This window comes from Catharus ustulatus, chromosome 3 (genome assembly GCF_009819885.2).
Source record: "Catharus ustulatus isolate bCatUst1 chromosome 3, bCatUst1.pri.v2, whole genome shotgun sequence".
In the NCBI taxonomy this organism is placed as follows: domain Eukaryota; kingdom Metazoa; phylum Chordata; class Aves; order Passeriformes; family Turdidae; genus Catharus; species Catharus ustulatus.
The window spans coordinates 11,837,469-11,862,018 of NC_046223.1; the positions used below are offsets into that span (position 1 = coordinate 11,837,469).

The following is a 24,550-nucleotide window of genomic DNA, read 5'->3' on the forward strand; positions in this document are numbered from 1 at the left end:
CACAAGAATTTCTTCTAAAAGAAAGCACAAGGCAAACTAAAAATGAGAGTCACTGCCAATTCTTCCTAAAAACAGTGAACTCTTGTTGCTTTTGCAGGAATTTCTTTTGACAGAGCCATTAAATAAACACAAGTCATTATCCCACTCTTCTGAACATTTCAACAGACATGTTTTTTTCAGGCAACCTTCTGATGTTGGCTCATTAAAGGTGGCATTGCTCAGAACTGTACAGTTACCTATTTTGTAAATCTACTGCAGCATCATTTATATTAATGCCGAACCATAAGCAGATTTATGGAAGCATTAGCCTTTACCTATGAGAAATCTTTGTTTTAAAAACTTGAGAACGCAATACAGATGCCAGATTTGTGCAGGTATTGCAGTAACAAAGGAAAACAATCTCTGTTTGGGTGTGCTTAGAGTACTCAGTATTTTTAAGCCTGGTCATAGTACCTCTGAAGGCCATAGTACACCTCTTGGCCGACAGTGGAAGTAAAATCAGTATATTTTACAATCCTGCATGAGGTGCTGGTACCCATGAGCTGCTGTTAGCCATAAGCTGGCACCAGGTATAAAGATGGGTATTCTTGAAATTCCCGAAGACAGCAAGAGATAAATGAGAAATTAACGGAAACAAGTTTTTGCCTTGATAAACTACTGCATCAGCAGCTGACTCCATGTAAACAATCATAAGATGGAGATTAACAAAAGTATTGCTCCCCTCCTCAGTGGTAAGGAGACGTCCATAAATGATGGGGAGACATCTAAAATGCTCAGTACTTCTTTTCTACATCTGTCTTCCTTCTACAAATCAGATGAAAGTTGGAGACTTGCACTACTCATACAGACACAGAAAGGTCAGATTTCAGCCCCACATCTTAGATAAGCCAGAAGCTTTCAGATCAGCTGAACACATTTAATGTAATCCTAAGGTCCTGGAAGAACCAATATGAAACAACATCTGAAATGAATGGTGAGTTTGGAAACCCAGACATTGGAGAGAATATTAGAAGAGTAGGAAAAGACTACATTTCCTTCTAGTCTTTAAATGCATAAGAAAAAAGGACAAATAGCAAGATGCAGACAAGCAAATGAAAAAGAGGTGGAACAAATAATAAAGGTCCTTCTTAACATATGAAAGTTAAAAGAAGACAAGCAACAAATATTATTTTGTCATCAACAAATCATGACTAGCAGTCCAAGTTCCTTCTACAAGATGGAAGCAGGCTGTAGAGAAGCAACAAATAACAAATTTTTAATTGTCTTTCAAGATGCTCTCATAAGGAAGCATGGAAAACAGCCTTAATGAGACTCGTACAGGTTGAAAACAGGCTGGAAAACTATATCCAAGACTAGTTTTAAGTGATTCTTGGAATTATACATTAAAAGGAGTTCTGCAATAGTATTTCTTAAGTTCAGTGAAAGTCTGAATTATGAAGGTGAATGATGCACTGGACAAGAAGCTGAGATGGACATCGAACACACTAGAAGAACTCCAATCACATAAGAAGGAGTAAAGTTCTGAAAAAAGCAGTATGAAATTCAATAGGTACAAGTGAAACATAGGAAGGAGTAATCATTTACATAAATGCAGGATGAGGAAGAACTGGTTAGGCAACAGCTCTTCACAAAAGGATATGGGGAAAACAGTCTATTCAAGCTGAACATAAAGTCAACAACAGCAGGCTGATGTGAAAAGACAAACATTGTACTGAGATGTACAGACAGGAATAAAGCTTGCAAGACACAGACTGCCTCTCTCACTCCATTCAGCATCAACAAAAATTTTATGTTCAGTTTTTCCTGATGCACAGTGTAAGGAAGATGAGCCCAAAGAAGGATCGGGGGGAAAGCATGAAGAAAACTGAAGCACATTTAAGTCATTTATGGTATGAGCAAGGGATAGAGGAAAGTAACATGGTAAGCCATCAAGCACGAAAAATTCCAAAGAAGAAAGCAAACTCTGACCTCCACGCCAGTATTTACAGAAACAAAGTTATAGGCTCTACTTGCTAGAGGTCAGACATCAGGAGGAGCAATCTATATTGAAGCACTCAAGACCACCTGGGAAGGCCATTGGGATGTTTCATTACTGTTTAAGAACAGGTTGCAGAAATCTTTCATTTTGTAAAGGAGAACTTAGCCCTTGTGCATGTGGAAAGACCAAGTGATCTTTTGGATGTGCTTCAAACCAATATTCTCAATCTCTTACCTCCAGAGCCTACAACTTGCAGGGGCTGCTGCCACCAGGGAACAGGAGCCTGGCAGAGCTTCCTTCTATGCTCTGGCAGCACAGGAAGCAAGCTGGAAACCCCCTAATTCCCACCAAGCAACATTTCATACTGGACTCTTGGTTCAATCATCCACCAAAAAAACCAAAATCAAAAACAAAAAAAACCCCAACCAACCAAAAAAATCCAAAACCCAAAATATTTCTCATTTTAAAAATTAATCCTAGCATGGAGGTCCTGATATTATTCGTTCCATAAGCAACTCATGCACTAATTCCTCTCATATTTTGCTTTTTTTCCTAGCACACAGCTATCTGAACACACAGGAAGTTTAATAACCACTGACAATTCTCCAAACAAAAAACTGTAAGTTGTAGAGTTTACAACTCTCTCAGTTGTTTAGGGGACTGGCTATTGACTGCTCCTTGTGAGGACTGCCAGAGAGGAAGGCTCTCTCCCAGTCAGCACATTTCCACAGAGTGACAAAGCCACTCTAAAATCTAGGATACGTTCGAAAGATCTTTGTCACCTGCAAGGTGAGAGTTCGGGTCAAACCCAGGACAAGAGTCAGAAAAACCCCACCAATTACAGCTGAGTGAAATGGGGTACTTTAGACAAACAACAACACATAAAGCAACACTAGTAACCAAATCAGCTCCTAGCCATAGCAGAGATGTCACAGACTGAACTGAGACAAAGATTACCTCAGAGGGCTTTTTAAAGAAAAAAACAGGATGACAACACTTGAAAAAGCCTTCTCTACCAGAAACAGAATGCTTCACTCTCAAGCACCATTCATAAACAACACAGAAAACAAAAAACATTACTAAATAAAGCAAGTGAGAAATTAAGGAATGACAGGCTTGAATATTCTTGCTTTAGTTGCCCAACAGAATGAGCATTATTTAAGCAGTGTGAAGGCAGATTGTTATCTTTACCTCACTGAATAGTACCTTATTCTGTGAATAGTCCCCATGGAATAACAGCCACTACTCAAGGATTCAATGGCTTAATGAACATAACAAGACTGGCACAATCTGGAGCTTAATTTGCATGCAGTTTGAATATTTTTGCTTTATTAGTTTCATTTCAAAATAAAAATACACGTAAAAGTAACAGCAATTCAAGTGCCACTTGGCTTAACATATATTTTTCCAGGAATTCTTACATTATTCAAATTTGCTAATTGCTAGGACTTGTTCAGCTAAAAGGAGAAATACATGTTAAATGAAAACATCCTTTTTGTTTTATAATATGTAATTAACACAAGCTTTTCTAGCTTCAACACTGTCAAATCTATCCTCTTGAAAAATACACACATAATTTTCATGCGACAAATTAAATTTGGTGTGGCTATGCTTTTAGCACTCAACAAGTAAAAGCTTGTAAATGAAAAGCTGAAGCATAAAGGTATGGCAAGTCTCATGTAAGAAATCAAAATCTTTGGGAGAGAGGAATTCTCTCCTGCAGAACTCAAGAAAAGCTGTTAATAATTAAATACTGCCTCTGATTAACACTTTACACTACATGTTTATGCTAAAAGTCCTCGTTTAAGCAGATCGTGATACAAACCTAATCAAATCACTGTATTTCATTCTCTTATGATGCCTGGCTAATAACCACACAACAGTTGGAAACTGTCAAAATATTTTACAGCTCAATTGTAATTCCCATCCAAGTCTAAGCATGCAGTAATTGGGCGTTAGCCACGTTCCAGGGGTGTTACAGCAATGCACAGCAGTCAGATCTTCTGGGTTTCATTTTTTCAACACATGTAAAACTCCTAAATGATCCCCAGGATCTACTCCATAAAATTTTGAATTGAATATCAGTACATTGATCACAGAGATAGTTTTTTTTCATTAATTTGATACAGTACTTATATCAGCATTTTTAAAACTAGCTTGATATTTGGAACTACAGAATTTGTTCAGCAGCTTTTTCTTTTCTTTGGTTTAAATTCCCTAAAGAAAAAATATTTTGTGAAATAAGTAAAAAAAATAAACACCTTGAGCAAAACATTACATGGCAAATATTGTAATATTAAAAGATTGAGACAAAATACTGATTTTGAGTTTGAGGAACAAATTTTGCAGCTCATACCATACATGGAGTATTCCAAGCTGAGAGAGAAAAGAAGGGTACTGCTACAATAGCATGATGTGAAGAACCAGACAGGCTTTTTAGCATGCACTATTACACCTGGAGTGTGCACAATATTGGCGAGCATAGGATCCAGATAGGTTTTCCTGAACAGACAGTTCCCTAGGCATCTCTGATTGGAGACTGTATTTCTAAGGCAGTACCAGAGATACAGATTCATGACTCCCTGGTCTTTCAACACTATTCCAATAATTAATCCATGCATTAACTGTCATTAACGCTCAGTGAGAGGTGGATGACATCACTGGATCCCCAATACCTTAATATCCATTGGATTAAAATCCTTCAGAGGAGTTGTGCCTTTGAGCTTCCACAAATGGAGTACAGTGCTACATTTCAAGTGCCTTTTGGACTTAGTTTACATGGTGTGTTAAATAAAATCAAGCATTCCTGCCAGGTTCTCTATTGGTCCCCAGATGATGCGATGATTAATGTGCTGAGTGTGAGCTGCTTGTGATTCCAAACACCCCTCTGCAGGCAGGACTAGGAAACACCTGCACAGAAGGACTGCACCAGAAGACTTCAGTCTTTCAGCCAGTTATTAGAAGGAGCACTGGGGGAAGGTATCAGCTGCTCACTCTTGCACAGGGGGATGAGATGAGATTTATCAGAGAAGCCCAAAGGAGATACACAGGGTAAATCTTCAGCTGGCACAAATGCAGAAAACTCACACTCAAGCCTCATACATCATCTTTAACAAGTCTGATCATGTCCACCTGTTATAACATGTAGAGCACTTATCACTCACAAGTCTCCTGCAATACTTTTCACTGCACAAGCACCTCGGGATAGGTGGAGGAGGGAAAAGAAGGGAGCCTTCATTCCTACACAGGAATTTCCATGCTTTGGGAAGTGTAAATTAGAGCATTACTACTAGTTTGACAATAAGTTTGCTAATAAATGTGTAGCAACATATCTAATTGCATAATGAGAGATTAAATGATTATAACAGTCTTTGAAATGGAGGGAATTAAGGGAAGAGAAAGTTAATGTAATGGGAGAGCTCTGGTAACACAGCAAACTGGCTGCAATTTTGGAGCTTCGGAAAATTTATAAAAGCCAACTGCCCTAAATAAGCCTCCAGTGGCATCTACAAAATTTGTTCTAATACTGAGCATTAGTTCCAAGTTACATGAGTGTCTAAAAATTATTTAAAGGTGTAGGACCCACCATCTTAAAAACACAAGCTTTTCACACTTCTAGGCAACACTCAGTAGCAGAAGCATCAGCCAAGACATGACTGGGAAACAAGCACAGCAACATCATTTGATGAACACCTACCTTACCTTTAAAGCTGTACAGGAGGGGAGTTCAAAGAGCAGTTTTTTTCCTACAGTTACAATAAAACTTACAGAGCACTCAAGCAGAAGTGCTGAAGTTCTAGTGGGAGAATGACAAGTTGATAAATATATACTGTGCACGCTGCTTTAGTCATAGTTTCTCAATGAGTTACATTCACATAAGTTTTTTCTTTACCACATGTAAATACTTAAAAGTAATTTAGCAGTGATTTTTTTATTTTCTCCTGTTCACAAAACCTTGGCAGTGTTAGGGGCTGGTACTTAACAATCCCTTCTGCAAGTTTGGGAGTGGGTGGGACGAAGCAGGAAGGGGAGGGCACTGGACTCTCAAAAGAGGAGTTCAGGTAGGCAGGATTGGTCTCAGTGGCCTTCCAAAACCTCCTTTGCAGCTGGTAGAGCCTAGCTATTTAGATGACTCCTCAGAGCAGAAGTCTAACCAAAATGCTCCAAGCAGATTAAGGAATGCTATCTATGTCTCTAAGTTATGGAACACTACAGAGGCATTTTATGTCCTAAATCAGAGAGAAGCAACATATTTTGTAACTAACTTCACTACAAAAAGAGGTCAATTTTATGGAATCTAAACCGACAACTCACAGCCAAACTCATCACCAAAAAGAATCCTCTAAGTTGAGAAGGACAAAACAAAATGGAACTGTAATAGGATTTGATCTCTCTTACTCTCATTTTGCTCAATAAATATAAAAATAACCCATTTTAAACATTTTTTTAAATGTGAATCTATTTCTCAAATAGTTCCAAGCAGATATGCATTTCCCATTTAGATCACCTGTTTGAGGATCCACACAGTCCATTACTCATCAACACCAAGGAAAATGTTAAGGAGTTTAAGGATGTGAAATTGCTAAAATCTGGTCAGAAAATAGGCCCACTGTATAATGTTGCTTTCTTTATTCTTTTTCTTCTGTATTGGGCATGAAATGCTGGCAGAGCAACTGTCAGAGAAAGTGAGACTGAGGTGATGAAGGACCAAATACACTTCATCTGTGCTTAAAAACACCCCAAAACACAGAAACCCACAGAAGAACCAAAATCCAGAGCAATAAATTTCATTTGTCTGGGGACTAGTCACAGTACTGGCTTCCTCCAGAAAAGGAAGGAAACACTTTTCCAGAAGAGATTAAAGTGCTCTGAAACAAACCCCGTAATGTCCCATGTGTTGTATGGGTCTTGTGACTCTTTAAATGCTTGCAAAAAAAGACAGATTGTGATTTTAGATCAACCACTTATATATCCAAGGAGACCAGAAATGGAAGAATATTTCAAAAATGTGAATGCTCTCATTGGAATTATCTTCTATTATTGCCTATTACTCACATCTATGCCACATTCTGATCCTACATTTAAAAACAATGGTTAAGTATGTAAGCACAAAAAAAGATACTGTCCTAAAAGAAAACTTATTTCTAGCAGGCAAAACTCCAAACATCTTTTCTATAGAAGCCTAATCTTGCTGCTATAAAGAAATGTAAAAACAGTTACATGCATTTGTAGAGAAAACTCCTCCCCTGAAAATCTGTCAAAAACAATTGTTGTTCTTAAATTTTTTTCTTTGTTAAATCCTAGTGGTAATCCTAATTCCACTAGCATTTTAGGTAGAACGGAAAAATGTATGGTTACAGTTATAACCACATTGAGCATTGCAACAATATGTGGTTTTCCATGGTTTTCTCTATGTAAGCCTACTGATTGGGTTCTGATCCACACACTCATGCCTCAATGAAAGATTGAGTCCCATTATGTCACTGAGTCACTGCTGTCAGTAACAACTATGACAGATGACTTAGCAATAGCACAGAGGGCCAGGAGAGCACTTTAGAAAAGCATCAATTCTGCAGCATTGCTTCACAGTGACAAAAACAAAGCTTTTCACAGAGTTCCTAAGAGCACTTTGGCAACCTTAAGAAAAGGGCTCATGGCATTACAGAATATGGTTGAGTTATGAAGTAGATTCTAGAACAAAACACTTGAATCTTAACATCTGTTAAGCCATCTGTATTGAACTGGTGTCTGAATTCACTTTCTAGAAAGCTTGAATGTAGATAATAAACATATATTTGTTATATATAAAGGTATGTATATGATATTTATATATTGTTATAAAGGTATAACATACATACCTTTGTATGTACCTATATACACACACAGAAAGAAAATATATGCTCTGTCAATATATAAAAAATAACCCAAGCTTACTTGAAGTAACAGAAACACATTCTGACTATGTGCTTTTAAAGTAAAAATTACTTTAGTTATGCTCCAGAAGCATAAACTACAAGGCAGCTAATTGGAAAAAAAGAAAGAACACAAAAATAGAACACTCTTTTTATTTATAATTATTTATGGTGGTATAACATTTGAGGATATCTTAAAGGTTGTTTGGCTGAGTTGGATTCTAAGGATGTATTTGCATTGAAGCAAGCCAAGAAACATGACCCTTGCAAGACTTTAAGATTACAGTTCCTTGTCTCAAAGGTGTTGATGAAGTGAGACAGAAGGAAGATTTTAGCTGGCCTACTAAAGAAAAAGAGACTGTACTCTTCCTTGTGGCTCACCCTTCCAACATACAAAAGACAACTAAGGGGTTAGAAACAACTCTAATCTGCCAGTCGACACTCGTGGAACCTTGTGTGGAAAGATTTCACTGCTCTGGAACATAAACTGAGGGGCAACCAAAGGACCTCAACTTCTCCTTGCCTTCAGTGGACTCTGCATGAAGTCTCACGGATGCTTACAAAAATCCAGCCATGCAATAGTCAGCATCCAAATGTTCTTTCAAAACGTATTTCTCTGGTTCTGCTGTGTGCCTGTGACAGCCTCCCCCCAGTTGTGCAGGCACAATTTGAGCAGTTGTGTACACATCTGTGAGCCTAATGTCGGCCCCCACACTGAGCCCACAGGGAAATAAAGGCGACTTTCTACAGTCACAGTGGGCATTAATCCACGCCATGCAAGCAACTGTGATGTGCCCTTGGTGCTAAAGATGCCAGGCATGCATATAAAGTTGCTCCTAGTCTCAAAATTAAACACCACAGGACCTTTACCAAGGTAAAAAAAAAATAGCAATGAAGCCTCCAGTACCTAGAGAGCTGTGTTCTTCAAGATATTCCATCCCAGGTAGCAACATGGGGTTTTGGGGTAGTTTTTTTGTTTTGGTTTTATCTGTGTTTGGGGGGAGGTATTTGTTTGTTTGTGTCTATTGAAATATTTCTTATATTGGGGATGGTAGACATGTTACAACTACTGGATATCCTATGGCAGAGCATCTTCAAGTGGGAACCCACAGCTCACTCCAGCAAGCTCTGCTCTAAAGGAGTATGGGGAGAGGCAGGATAAGAAGTATTAGAAGATGTTTCACCATGCTACATCCTCTGAATCCAAATTATTTTTGCCCTGTGAGAGACTGCCCTCTCAACGCTACAGCTCTCTTTAAAGTGGAGTAAGCATTTAATCAGTGAGTGTTTAATCAAGCTTTTAAATATTAAAGTTGAGTTAATATATTAAGCTCATCAATATTTTTTTATAACATTTACAAGGTGATTTCCTTAATGGCTTTCGTTTCTAGCTAGCTCCTTTAAAGTCCTTTCACTGAGCTAGAGCACATGTTTTCATTCACACTTTAAAAGCTTTTCCTACACATGCCTTTCAAAGCTGATTTGTCTGAATTAGACATACGAACAATATCTAAATTCTGTGCATTACTCGTAACAAACTATAAAGCATCATTCAGGGGTTAACACAATTATCTGCTAAACTGCATAACAGCTCTTTTCAATAATGAAACTAAGTAAAACACATTTGCATGTCCTCTTTTTATTGATATAAACACAAATTTGGTATATCTAACGACACATAAAACTACTTAAATTGTATCAGAAAGAGTTCTCACTTTAAATGTATTTTTAACCTTTTTTTTCCCTTTTATTAACAGTCTCTGTACAGACTGCCTGCACTGTATTCACTTGAGATCCATCTATAAGCTTCTGCACAGGACAAGTCAAACCATAAAATATTAGCAGGATCTGGATTTTGTATTCAAATGCCTGATTCCCCAGCAAAACAAAATCTCTTTTTTTCTGTATACTCCATTTTTGTTTTCCTTAAAACAACTCATAAAAAATGTGAATCTAAAAATATGGTACATGCCACAAACCCCTCAGACAGCTCATATAGTGACAGTTGCAGAGAACAGAGTTCTGCTGAAAGAATAGACAGAAACAGATTTAAAAGGAGGCAGTGAATCAAAAACCCCTGCCTTCATCTTGATGCCAATAAAAACCAGAATCACTCAGTTTCTTTGGATTTTTTTCTATTTATTTTCTTTTCTTTTATGCGGTTAATATTTTAGGAAATTGTTGGGTTCCCCCCCCCTTTTTTTGTCACCACAGACACTCCCTTTAGGCAACCGTGCATCAACAATCCTCCCACGTTCAAAGTCGGCTACATCTGTTGCTCTTTCCCATTGTTGAAAATTCCTGCCTTAATCCTATTTGACTTTATTCATGCAAAGGTCATCCTGAATTCAAGAAATGGAGGAGCGATAGCAGGCACACTGTTGAACATGGCTAAAAAATGCTCTTGTAGAACATGCAGCTAGTGTGCCGGCACTATCGCACAAGTGCTTGCTTTATTGTGCAGCCTCTTGTCACCACAGCTCTCTTGCAGTATGAATTGGCAACATATTTCTCCTTGCAACTCAGGAATACAACATTTTTCCTTCTAATTTTCTCTCCTGGCCTGATTTTCTCTTCTTTTAAAAAGGTTTGTGCTTAATTTAATTTGCTGGTGGGTATGACTGCAACACACACATAGAATACCTGAGTGTTTCTCATGCCCTAAGGCTTGGCTTCTGGCACCTATGGATTCCCTTTTTCTCCTGGATTTTACCTCTGAGTATATCTAGCTTCACAAATCTATTTCACTAACCTGCCCACCTAAAACTAAAGGTGATCACAATTTTAAATAAATTAGGTAAAATTCTATCTAAAAACACTTCTACAAAGCAGGGTAGAACAGCTAATACAAATACCACATTTTAGGGCCATCATTGCACTGTAGATTAGCTTATAAATGCCATCTATTTTGGTTTTAGACTTATTTTAATTCCCAGCAACAAAAAGCATTCTGGCTTAGACCTGTGATTTATTCCTATGCTTAAGCATCTGACCCAAACCAAAGAACATTCAGCAGGAACAGTGAATTAGCAAGCAAACCAAAGTTAACTACCAGACTGATTTATGAAGGGAAGATAATTATTTTTGTAATATGTTCATAACTCATCATGACAGAAGCAAAGCAATATTTATTCATGCACACTTATTTCCAATTTGAGGTGCTTGCCAACCACGATGAACCAAACCCATCCCTCAGGCAAGCAGAGAACCAGGCACATTGTTAATGTTCTCCTTGCACTGAGTGCTGCACCAGGGGCCATGGATGGGCCACTGATGGTGGAGAGAGCACCCTGGACTTTACCTAAACCAGCCCTGGCTCAAGGTAACAGCTAAAAGTTAAATGCTACCATGCCAACTTCTACAAATTGTGTTGAGGTCCTTGTTAGGTGCAAGGGAACATTGGAAAGAATCAAGTGGTTAAAAAAAAAAAAAAAAAAAAAAAAAAAGGATTTTTTCAGGTTTTTGTTGCAAAGATTTTGAGGATTTTTGTTTTGATGATGGCTTAAGAAGGTCTTAGGTAGAGGAGAAGAGTTCCTTCTTTCTTCTACCTTTTAAAGAGCAAAGCTTGAACTAAACATGAGTCTGTGAAGCCCGGCACGACAATCAAAGCCCTCCAGGTCACAAGGCACAGGAAAGTGGCCCTCTAGCACCCACACCAGGAGTCCATGGCCTTGTCCCATCTGCCTGTCTCCCCACAGCCCCCTTCTGCTGGAGAAGTGAAGGCAAACAACTTACAGGAACTACAACAAAATAAAAGGCCCTCGCTGGGGATAAGGACTTGCAGATGACATCTCCCAGAAGCTGGCCCAGATCTCACTAGAGCTGGCCCAGTGCAGCTGGCATTCAGATGTTTGGGAAGGCCAGGACTGCTCTGGGCTTGTGTCTAAATCCCCATGTCCTCTGGGAGGGAAACCAAACACTGCCAAACTGGAAAGCACTGATATTTAGGAACCACTGCACTCCAGAAATCTCAGTGCACCTTTTCCACAACTACTGAAGTAGTTTTTACGACAACAAATCTGAGATCTATAATTTGTAAATGTAAGTTAAATTTAAAATATGAAAAGTGAGGCCTGGAACGTCACAACACTGGAGCAGTTACCAAACCTTACTTGCACAGACTTTTTACAGTAGTGGTAACTGGTGCAACTCAGAACTGCTGCAGGCACTGACAAAGTTACCATCCATTTCAGCAGGAGCTACATTGCACCAATAATGCACAAGTACCTTAAAGAGCAATTATGAAAATGACAGAAGCAGTCAAGCATTTATCAACCTGAACAATATATATATTAATTTGCAATGAAAAATATTTTTCCAGGACAGTTCTGGAGACTTGTTATTTGCATCCCCACTACTAATAAGAACCTAAAGGAGAAACAGTCAAACACTTAAGTAGCAGCACTTAAAGTGGCCAAATCAAGTGTTCAAAGATTATGGTTACAAATACATTTTTATTAATACCCTTTATATAATAGCATATATGTATTTTTTAGTAAAAACTGAGGTCCACAAAAAATCCACCTCCAGATTACTGTAAGCTAATGCTTTTGAGTCCTCAGTGTGAGTCACCTAAGACCTGACCTTACAGAGAAATGTTTGTTTTAGGATAGTTCATGTGACACAAAACAGCACTGTCTCAGCTGCATGGCACTATAGCCAAGCCAACAGCTCTGCTAATTTATCCAGATTGGATGCAGCTGTGAACTTGAGAAAAAAAAAAAAAACAAAAAAACAACAAAACAATGAACAAACCACCACAGTCCAAAATCTGGTTCAGAGATCAGCTTAGCACCACACAAAAGGAATTCATGACAGAGGGAAAGATCCCATTCACTGCTGCTGGAAAGCACTCAACTGTCACAGAAAGCAGTGCCTTTTGCTGGCCCTTGGCTCAGCATACAGCCTGCACTGCAGAGCAGAACATACAGAACACCACGTGAGGATGTGTTTCCATCTAGGTAATACTCCAGCTTCTGGGACAAAAAGAGAAGAAAGGGGCTGAAGATGGAAGCAGCTCAGCTCTGCCTCCAGTCCTGGGCAAAACTCCTGCTACAGGAACATTTGGGCAAATTGTTGAGGGTTTTAACCCTCAAATTCTGAAGGAAGCACCTCTCTTAGAGATAATGTGACTATAGAGCAGCACCTAAATCTTTTTGACAGCATGAGCACAAGATACTTCAGTCAGAAGTATTCATACATAGAACATGGAAGGGCTTGGTTTCCTCTACAGTTTTGATGTCCAACAGTGGGATCCTATTGGCACCAGTCATGGGAATAACATGAGGGCAACATAGCCAATTTCACAAATGCCATTTAAAACTCATGAAAACAGTAATAAGGCATTGCTTAAGCACTGGATTTAAAAATTGAGCCCTTTTTATTCTTTAACATTTTAAAAGCAGCAAGTTGAATGATGTGTTTGTGCTTCCATATGATTATCTCACTATCACTCAGTTCATATTATGTGTGCAGCTTGTTTTTCTTCCTCTTAGAAGAAAAAATGCCTTTGGGCTGCATGCAATGGTAGATTTTCTCAGTGTCTTTTTTGTTTGTTTTGTTTGGTTTCTTTTTTGGTTTTTTGTTGGTTTTTTTGTTGTAGGGTTTTTTTGTTTGTTTGTTTTGTTTTGTTTGTTTAGTTTTTGTACAATTCCTCTGCAGCAAATGTGAAGCTGAAAAGGAGCAAAGTCATTGAAGAAGATATTCCAGAGAGCTGGGAAGTCCTTATGCGAATGGAAAACTAGAAATACTTTTGATACCAAGAGACAGTGAGTGAGTCTTCATCTCCCATGTGGAATTTACTGTCATTCCTCCACTCAGTTGCATTACTGCACCTGTGTTTTAGGATGAAGTCTTCCTACTGTTTGGTCACATAAGGTTGATAATCTTGAGGTAAATAAAAGTGGAGAAAACAAGCAACTGGAGGCTTTAGGATCTCTGATATTTTGGGAGCTGTGGGGGAAGCTGTCACCTCTCCCTCTTCCACTAAACTTACCTGTTCTGTGCTCTGGCTTAGAACGAATGAGGAGGAAAAAAAATTACAGGTTCCTACTTGTTGCCTTAAGAAATATCTGAGAATTTAACTTCTTTCATAAGGAAGTAATTTGTACCTCCTTTGCTGCTTGAAGGACAAACTATCTATCAGGCAGAAATCTTCCTGGACAGCCTGAACATCCTGAAGCATTGCAGATACACAGCAGATTACCAAGGATACTGGATGGAGATGGATTACTACATGTCATGCAGAAAATGATTCTGTATTTCCTGCAAATGTTTCATTAGAGCTTAAATCAGCTAGCTTGTCTGGCATGAGAGAGCAGATTATTACTTGGCATGCAAAACAATTAATTTTAGTTTTAAAATGAGAGACAGAGAGAGCTTTAACAATGATGGTGACAAACAGAGATGTTACTATTGGTTTTGGACTGCTTTGAGAGTGTATTCTTCTCTTCCATCGACTTAAAAGGCCATCACAACTTCTTGTCTAAAAGCACCAAAACCAATTCCTGTGTTTTCATGACTACCAGCAACACCATGACCTTCATAAAGGCAAGAATGGTGTACACAATAACGACAGTCTTAAACTGATTTATCATCCAGTCCAGGTGCCATATACTTTCATCAGTTGCAAGGCATAACTGAAAATCCATTCAAAGTTCAAAAAGCATCTTGTGGTCTGATATCAATTTTATGTCTGTTCATATAATCACATATTGCCAGAGAAACATCTATCCTCAGGATGGAATGCAGGAGTTTCATCAACTGAGAGATTCTAGGCAGGCAGCTGTGAAATGGAGCTCTAAGAGCTCCCAAATCCTAGGCTGGCAGCTCATCAGCCTGCAGCAGTTACTCTCTAAGGCAAATGTTTAACCAACACAGGCTTCCAGACCCTGAAGGTGGGAGAAAAGATGTGAGACCAAGCTAGATTCACCAAATATACCCATTTACTTTCAGTAGGTTAATGGTAATGGCAGAAACCTGATGGATTAATGAGGCATCAACACGAGCTTTGGCTAAAGTCTGGCAATAAACTGAATTCACCAAATCCCAAGAAAAGCCTCTATCAGAATGGTTTCCAGAAAGTGAAGGGCACATGCTATCCTTCAAAGGAGTCAATGAGTAAAGGTCAATCCAGTGCAAGAAGTATATTCTTCTAACATTTAAAAATAACTCTATGGTTGAAGATGCTTACCTGTCTCCTCCTGCTCTCTAGAGAATAATTCTTTACCTCCTACATAAATTCAGTAGTATTCCTGCCTCCTCATTCTCACAAAGACAATAAAATCTTTGATTGTGCAGAGACGGATTGCTTTGGCTTCTCTACCACAAGACATAGTTGTCATCTCTGGGACTCACCTTCTTTCAAATAAATTCAACGTAATGCAGAGAAGAGAAGAAATCTGAAACTGGCTGAGACTTCACCCTGCTGAAGTTCATATGTATATTTTGTAATCAGCTAAAGCAATGATGAGCACTGATATGCATGCTATATACCAGACTGATACCACATTTTGAGCCTGAGACCACTTTTTTTTTTTCCCACAAAGTCAACAAGTAGAGGAAATTTAAAGACTGTATCACCTATGTGAAAGGCAGAACCTGGTTATCCAAACTGTGTAAAGAACAGTAACAGATGTATGACAGTAACAAGCCCAGCAAGGCTTCAGCACTGTTGGGCTTGACAGCACTGTAGCAGTTTGATGACTGAAGAGCTTAATTACAGCTTTGTCAGACTCACCTAAGTAGAGTCAGCATACCATAGTTTTCAAGTCATTTGAGATGATTAACTGTGGGGTAACTCCAGATTTCAGACTCTGCGTTTTAAGCTCTCTCTGATGACTCAGATTAGTTTGGAGGAGATACACAAGACAGGAGAGAATGAAGATATTCCTTTAGGAAGTGTGAATAGATAAAAAAATTTCAAAGCAAAACTTCCTCCAAACTCAGATATGGCAAACAGTGAGCTAATTCTGTGGGCTGAAGAGCTGGACCTTTATGGAGTGTTAAATCCTGCCTTGTCTAAGATGGATAACTGACCCTTCCTCACCAATACAGCTGATAGGGGATCTTCAAGTGAACAAAAGGGCCTGCTCAAGGGGAAGACATGGAAGAGGCTTGGAAAGGGTTTGCTACTGCAGGTAACTGACCGCCCATCACTTCATAAACTTGCTGGTGTGTACATGGCAATTGTGTTTTTAGATTCAGCAATGTGATGAATGCCTCTAGCATGTGAAGGAAAAATGAGCACCAAATACTCTGTCAAAGATTTGCAGAGGAGCTTTTGGAATACTTTTGCTTAAACTCTGAAGTTCCAACATTAATGCTGTGTATGTGTAGTTTAAAGATTAGCATTTCTGCTCCACAGGCATTTGCTATGACAAAAACCAAGATAGGGAATTGAACCTGCTGAAATCACTTAGTCTCTGGTATAGCTCTCAAAACTTTCTGCGCACAGCAAACTTGGACAGAACACTAAGACACATGATTTAACCTCCCTTTACCTAAGTTTACCTCTATAGGACTATTCCCCTACGTAAGGGCATGTACTAAGTTCATGTTTGTATAGTGCCTATACCTTTGCATGGAAGTTTTTCCAGAGTTGCTAAACATTGTCTCTATTATTGAGCAATAAACAAGTCATTTGTGCCAACACTCCAAGTCCCACCTGGGCACTATTTTGTACTGTTCTGTGAGAAAATTGTTTCTTTTCTTTTACATGCCAGTACTTTTCCAAATTTCAAAAAGCATTCCAAGTAAAGTGCTTTTGATCTGAGTGCAAAACAATTCAAGCACAGAAAAAAGACTATGCTTACAGAAAGCTTTCTGCATTGCAAGTGACTGTACAATATTTTAACACACCCACTCAACAAAACTTTCCACTGTAATATAATGAACCAGGACACCACATCTGCTTTGGAGCCTTCCCTTATGTGTCCTATTCTCTAAAACCCTGTTTAAAAAAATTAATTAAAGATTTCCTATAAAAGAAGAGAGCTTCACCTTCACAGAGCTTCACTTTCCCTCCCAGCCCTAATGAAAATCAGTGTTTCAGTACATGGACCTCTGCTCATCTCAGCTGTGCCTCAGGGTCAGGGGTAGAAAGGTGGGCTGCAAGCAGGCAGGCACCAAAATATTCACCAAATTACACCACACAGACAGTCCATAACAGCACAGTCTTCAATCCTGAATCTTTTCTTACAGAATTCCACCTTTCAGACACTCTAAAGCTGCATCTATGGCAGACAAAAACTACACCAATCAAACTCGGTAGTAGCATGTTATTTCAGCACAGCCAAGACATGTATGAAGCAGAGAGACACATTTCCTTGCATGCACATCTGCAAAAAAACACCTCTCAAACAATGAGCAAGGGGGACACAATTTCCACCAAGCAATCTGATAAAAATCTCCACAGATGTCTCTTCACAGCCTTGGTAGTACCAGAAAGCTTTGCTTTGGCCATTCTGCTTTAACCCAAGAGCCAGACTCCACCAGAAATCAAATAATGTGTCATTTTTCATGCAGAAATTCATACAGAAATTCCAGCTAGCAGGACTGAATCCCATTTCAGAGCATTATAAAACTGCTGTGTTTTGATTTCACATATCCCTGGTTGCAGTTTTGCATATGAAGAATAATTTTTGAAGTGTACTAGTGGTCTTACTCCACTGTTTTGTTTTGCAATGAGCAGACAGAGGTTAGATTTCTGAGTGAGTGGTAAAATGACAATAAGATCAGAGCCTGCATGGACAAGGACGTGTGAGCAATCTGGTTGAGTAATTATGCAATGAAATGATAGGTATGACAAGTAGTTTCCCTCAATTCTGAAACTGAAGTACAGCAGCTCTGATTCAAGGCAAACTAGATTATAATATTCATACATTGGGCAAGATACATTGGAAGGGAGGCATTCTGTCCTCATCTTCATACCTTTAAAACAGTGAATGAAATTAATTTCTAAGAAAGGTCCACTAACTTATATAACTTACAGGCTTATTGTGTTTAAAGAAAAAGCATGCCTGGTGCTAACTGCTGAAACACTGGAGTTGAAATCTACACTGACAGAAGTTGGCTGTTGTAGCAAGAAAACACCCACACCTCACATTACCTATTCCACTGAAATTAACTAATTTTCCTGTGAAAAACATAAATGGACGTGCATATATAAGTATCCTTAGTCTGGACATTTCTAGTAAACAGTTAACTTCATTAAAGTAGACAGTCTTTTTTTTTTTTTTTAAATTACTTCAACATAGCTTTGGAATTGGACATATATAAATCCCAATACTAAGCTTTTAAAACCCAGATTTATGACAAATGTGGAAACAGACTCTTCAACAGGGGCAATACTTCGGAGCATGAAAATAGATCAGGACAAAGCACTGTTCAACATGATTTTCTTCCTTCTCCGTGGGATATCCAGCTGTCCTGTAACACTGGTTACTAGAAGATCTTTTCTTTGAAAGTGCAGTTGCTTTGACAGTTGTCATTAAATCCTTAAAGAAAAAAATACAAGCTTCTACTGCTGCACTCTCCCTATGAACCAAGTGAATAGAGACAAGCCAACACCTTATTAAGTACTGGCAAAGCTTTTAATATGCCTGCAGAAATAAACAGATGTTTACAATGCACAGAAAGGTACTGTTATGAACAAAGACAAAATTTTGGTATGAAAAGCTTACCTTGGGAGAGGAGGAAAGCTCCCTCGATGCAGGAATTGCTGGCATGCTCTCACTCATGACCGTCTCTGTCTTTGGCAAGAGGTTTGGGGGTTCAGGAGCCTTTCTTTTTATCTTCTTTTCTGGCTCTTGCAGAGCAACTTTAATTAAAGCAGGGCTTGATTTTGGTTCATAAAATGGATTTGATCTAATTAAAAAAAAGGGAAACACATTTCTTTGCTATCTCCTTGGAAATAAAACCAAAAATAAGACCTGCTTAGGAAAGCCAATGACTAAAATGCTTTTATTATCCCACATAAGAATGTTTTACCTTTATACACTTTTAAATACTACATTTTCATACAACAGAAAAGTGAGTTATAACAGCTAAAACTGCATTATTCAGTGACAATTTCCATAATTTTTATTGAGTCCTGTAAATTGCAAAATTTTTATCAATGGCATAAAAGCTAACTCTTCAATTATACTTTGCTTCTACCAGAGTGATCTGATTTTATGACAAGATCAATACCAAAAATGTGAGTGAAGCTGCTGGGTGTTTAACACTGTAATTAACAGGATAAAAACAGCTTGAGTAGAACAATTAAGAATCGGGCTGCTGGTACAGACATGTTCCCACAGGGCTTTAGAGGCCTCACTCTTGGCTGTCCAGTTTTGAGAAGTTTGTCCTCCATGAGCTCTTCCACATTCAGCCTCAATTGTATTTCAAACTCTGTAGTTTACAGGCACCACACCATTTTAAGAACACTCCTTATTAAGGTAAGAGAATAGTGTAAGAAAACCACATTTGACTTGCATATATCTCTATGCAGACACCGCTAGGCATCATCTGTCAATTTTGAAAGCACCTTTTATAACTAAACCTTATTTGAGAACATTACAGAGTAAACATTTTCCACCAATTAATGCAGTCCAAAGAATTATCCTTAACTCGGGTGTCCATGTTCCAACTCTGCATTTGTACCACCCCAAGTAAATACCTCCACAGACAAATTTTACCAAATTTTATGTTAGCTTGATACATCAAATACCAATCAATAAATAATCCATCAAATAATGGTTTCTTCTAAACACTTAGTAGAGCCAGCAGCTAAGGATAATTAAGGGAATCTTCTTTGCACTGAATTATTTCATCATTAATACTGTTTGCTTTTCCCATTTTGCAATCCAAAACTGGACAGTTAGCTATGAAATGGATACATTAATTTATTCTCTTCTAGTCACTCTTTCCCCCGCAAGATATATTTATTACATATCTCAAACTATGATTCCCAACAATCTATCTGCATACAGTTATTATATGCAGTGTAACCAAGCACAACAAATAATCTCAGTATCTTGAAGGCCCTTGGAAATCAACTCTGGATGGAAACACTAATGCATTAGACAAGAGTATACCTAGCTAGATCCATTCACAAATTCCCTCTCAACATAAGAGTCAGGAGCTAGTATGCACTATTTTTAAGAACTACAACAGCAGTAAAACCAACTATTCATCCAGTTGCCTTCCACACAACATTAAATGTCTCCCCTTTGTTTGTACTTGTAGTATGAAAATGTCTTTCAGTCTCATAGACAAACTTTAGAGTTTATTTTAATGCAATTCACACACATCCTGTTTTCACAGAGAAAAACCAAGCAATTAATAACCTACACCACAGAAATCTACTTTTGAAAGGCAATGTTTACCAAAGCACATAAGTGAAAATCAGGCCTTTCTAAGAATCTGCTGCTTCTGCTCCTTACAGAAAAAGATATCCAACTCCTAAAGCAAAAGACTAACACTAAAATAACTCATTTGTTGACTGAAGGCAACTTTCAGGTGTTCCCACTTTGCTGCCCATCAAGTGCAAAGCCACTAGCAAAATCAAAACTAAAGGCAACCAAAGGAACAAGTTAAATGGAAACAGAAGTTTGTTTTCCATGGGAGCAGTAGGAAAAGGAGGTATTCAGGCTGGAGTGTAGAATGCATCCAGCTGTCAGTAGCTCTAATTTAGCTGACAGCCCAGCTCAGGTGCCTTCAGACACCAGAGAGTTCAAAGGGAGGTGAAAATGAAGATCAAAGAGATAAAGGCTAAAGAACAATGCATTCTATGGGACAGCACAAGGTTTTATTTAGTTCAACAAGTCACCCTTCGGAACAGCCAACAGGCACAGCATGTTCAGCAGGAATTTACCTCTGAATCAGAAAGGTGTTAAAATTATTTTGGTATGAGAAAAAACCCAACATCTTAACAATGAGAATAAACAGGTTTAGAACCATCTTTTGAATTTTTAAGCTCCAGAACTGCCTGCACTGCAGGTGTCATCCTGAAGAATTGAACCCTCTGTACCCACCAGATGGAAGTGCTAAAAGGAGAGAGGCCTTTTTTTCTGGAGAAGAACTTGCTTCAAAGCCAGACTAAACCCTCACATTTTGGTCACAGAAACAGACACAGGCACATGCACAGAACAGACACAAGTGCTACCTTTTACCTTCCTCTATGCACCACCCTTAATCGATCTTACAAACACTGAACAAGATTTTTGAAAAATAATGTTAAAACAGAAAAAAACCCAACCAAAATGGTTATTTCCTGAACAAACTATAAATTTGAGGCCATGAGGATCTGGTATATGTAGCAGAATTTGATCCAACAGCTTCCACTTGGTTCTACAAGAAGTTAAGCATCTGAAAAGTCTGGTTGAAAAGAGTCTTAACTGGAAAATATTAAAGCACTTTTCTCTGAGGTCAGCCCCATATTATTTAGCTATTTGATGGATTCACATAAAATTATTTGTCTAAAAAGACACTAGACTGCCCTCCACAAAACGAAAAAAAATTCAGACCTGACAAGATACCTGGCATTAAACTGTCACTGACAATGTGCTGGCTTGTGGCTTCTTGTGCTACAGGCAGCTTCAGCAGATGGCAGCTCGATAGCCTTGCCAATTACACAGCATAATTCTAAGCCATACAATGATTAACAAGATAAGAAGCCACAGAGACAGATGATATTGGAAAGCAAGTTTTATTATGGCCAATTTAAAAATTAGTTTGATCAGTCTTACCAGTTAGCTAAAAAAAAAAAAAAAACCTAAAAGATAAACATTTTACTGAGGAGGAAACCCAAAACTGTCAGTGTGGCAGGGCTAAAAGGTCAGGCAATATTGCCAATCAGAAGTACTAAGGTTGAAAGCATTATACTGTAAACAGTTGTGAGCTGTGCTATTTTCAAATAATTAATTTCACAAGGTGTGCCATCTTTCACTAACAGATGAATTTTAATGTATAAAATTCAAAAAGGCAAAAGCATAATTTTCCACTAACAGTGAAATGTTCAAATTAACAAAATGAAAATGCAGTCTTTAGCTACGTATGAGAATTTAGCCAGAGGAAGTATGTTTTGAGAGCAGTTTTGCAGCAGGGTAAATATACTGGCTCACCTAAGGCCCTCTGTGCCATGCAATGCCCCATGATGCTTATGTTCACAACTGTGCTTTGTGTGTGTTAGGAAATATTAGTTCTCTTCACAAACATTAGTCAAATACATTTCAACGAAGCAAATTACCCAAGGTAAATCCTTCACAGAGGTGCACTGAGGCCAAGTACCTTTTACAGGATTACCGTTGAGGGTCTGCTGCAAAACTGGAGTTAGACTTCAGCTCTTGGGGCACTTTGAGTAAGCTCTGAGTCTAAAATCAGAACTAGGGATCTGCCAGAGCAGAGTGGGACAAGGGTCCTGCTGCTAACTGGTGTGTCCATGTTCTCAGGACACAATACTGCATTTCCCACAAAATATAAGAGGAAAATGCAAGCAGTACATTAACTGAACTCCAATTAAACATTTAAGACATGGGGGTAAAAATACATTGTATTTCCTGATAATCAATAAATTAGGAGCCTTCCATTTCTTGCCTTCCACCTATAGGTTCAAAAAGACACCTGGAGACAGCCCTTGACCAGTGGCAGTCAAAAATGAAACAGAATTCTTAAAAAATTAAAAGACAAGATGTTATGAGAGAGGTTGAAAATAACATGCAAAGTTTTCTATTCTCATAATATGACTCAGTTGTTCAGCTTTGTCTTGAATACACTGCTCAGGCCAAGTCAACACATCTTAAAATAGACACATAGCAGAAGAAATAACAGGGTCCAGAGACGGGCGGTGGAAATGATTACAGAGATGAAGAGACTTCTGTATGAAGAGAGATCGAAAAAGTTAGCACTCAGACAAGTGACAAGGAAAGGTGAACATGCTAGAGACAGACAAGACAACAAATGTTTATGGCAGGTAAATCCAGTACTACCAATTGTTCTTTTGATAAGCCAGCAGAAGAGACAGTATGGGATTGGAAAGGGAATTTATTTACAATCAACAAAAGAAACACGTTTCATTAGAGATCTTGTTTTCTTGTGGAACTCTCTGCCACAAATTGATATGGAAATGTAGACTTCAAGAGGCTTGGAAGAATATTACCCACTTATGTAGATAATAAAAGTATCAATATTCACAGTAGGTAAAAACAACACACATCTGGACATAAACCCTCATGACTTAGGGCACTCAAAAACCACCAACTGGCACCGCCTGTGAAAATTTTGCCTTTGGTGCTCACCAAAACCATCCCTTAGCAGAAGCTTTCTACTTAAAAGATTGAAAAATAAGGACATGAGATGAGGCAAAACAGTGTTTGTAGATGTGATCAAATATCACATGTCCTGTGTTTCTAGACTGGACTTGAGTCTTTACACTCAATTCCTCCAGAGGGTTTCAGCATAAAGATTCAAGGCTTCTCCTTGCCACACTTCTACCCAATGCACTCAATAAATAGTCTCCAGGTCTTTTTGTATGATATAGTGCTCCTGTAACTTCAGAGGAAAATGTGGAGAGGAAGGTTACTTTGGAGGTCAGGACATAAAAAACATGTAAAAGATGTAAAAAACTGATTTTACAGTGTTCATTGACTCTTTATCCTTCCATCTTCCCACAGGACACTGCTTTATCATGAAAATATAGACTAGCTTTATGTTCAAGTAGAATCCACCTATAGGGAATTTATTTTTATCTTTGGGGGAAAAAACCAACATAGTAAATGGAGTCATTAAAACAAGAAGGAGGCTGCTGTCAACCAAGGGCTAAAGTCCAGTACACTGCAAAAGGAAGGGTTACAATCCTGCCATGAGCTCCTTTGGCATAGATGTGCTTAGGGTGGAAATAGAAGCAAAAACAGAAAACAGAGAAAATTCTTCACTTGCTCATCCATGTGGCTTTTTCTCTTTCTGCTCCTCTCAATCTTTGCTGTCCTCTATACCTATATCTTGGTGGGTGTAAATTACACACATTTTTATTCCCTACAGATTCTGGTGACCAGGGAATGACCAGGAATGCCTGGTGTGGCTGTCAGTACGATCACACTGTGCTCTCAAGACACAGCAGCCAGTGCTGTTTGTTCAGGCACTCTCCTGGCAAATGGAGCTGGCAGAGCCATCATTCCCAACACCCTTTATTTTTTTTTTTTTATTTTTCACAGACCAAACATCAACATTAAATCCATGGCTGCAGAGGTTTAAAAGGAAAAAACTCTGCAGAACCCTTCATATGTTTCTATTAGAGTGCCAGGGAATCCTTCCATTTCCTGGACCACAGCTACCAACAGAGAAACAGAAAGATCATGATACCATACCTCTGTTACTACTGAAGTAATGCAAAATGTCATGCCATGATAAATTTATTAAATAAAATAAAATTAAATGTTAATTAAAATTGTTGTCTGTAAAATTGCTTAGATGTAAGCACCATAAACTGTCTCATGAGTGGTGTGGTTGGTGACTAATGACCACAAACAAGGATTAAGGATACACCTTCCAACCTCCCTAGCTGTGCAGGAATTGCAAAAAGCTCTCCCTTCCTTATAGTTTCTATACTATAATACAAGGCAGTCAGTGTGAGTTTATAAAGGTTTTATATGTGGTCAAGCTGAAAGAAACAACCTAAGTT

At 38.4% G+C, this 24,550-nt stretch overlaps 1 protein-coding gene across 9 annotated transcripts in view; it reads right to left on the reverse strand.

Moving 5' to 3' along the window:
- EHBP1 (EH domain binding protein 1) overlaps window positions 1-24,550 on the reverse strand; it is a 212,207-nt gene that overhangs the window by 90,368 nt on the left and 97,289 nt on the right. For all 9 annotated transcript variants that reach the window (XM_033054322.1, XM_033054320.1, XM_033054323.1 and 6 more), the window contains one exon: window positions 18,573-18,756. In XM_033054322.1, the coding sequence (XP_032910213.1) occupies window positions 18,573-18,756 (184 nt within the window). The remainder of the gene's footprint in view (window positions 1-18,572; window positions 18,757-24,550) is intronic.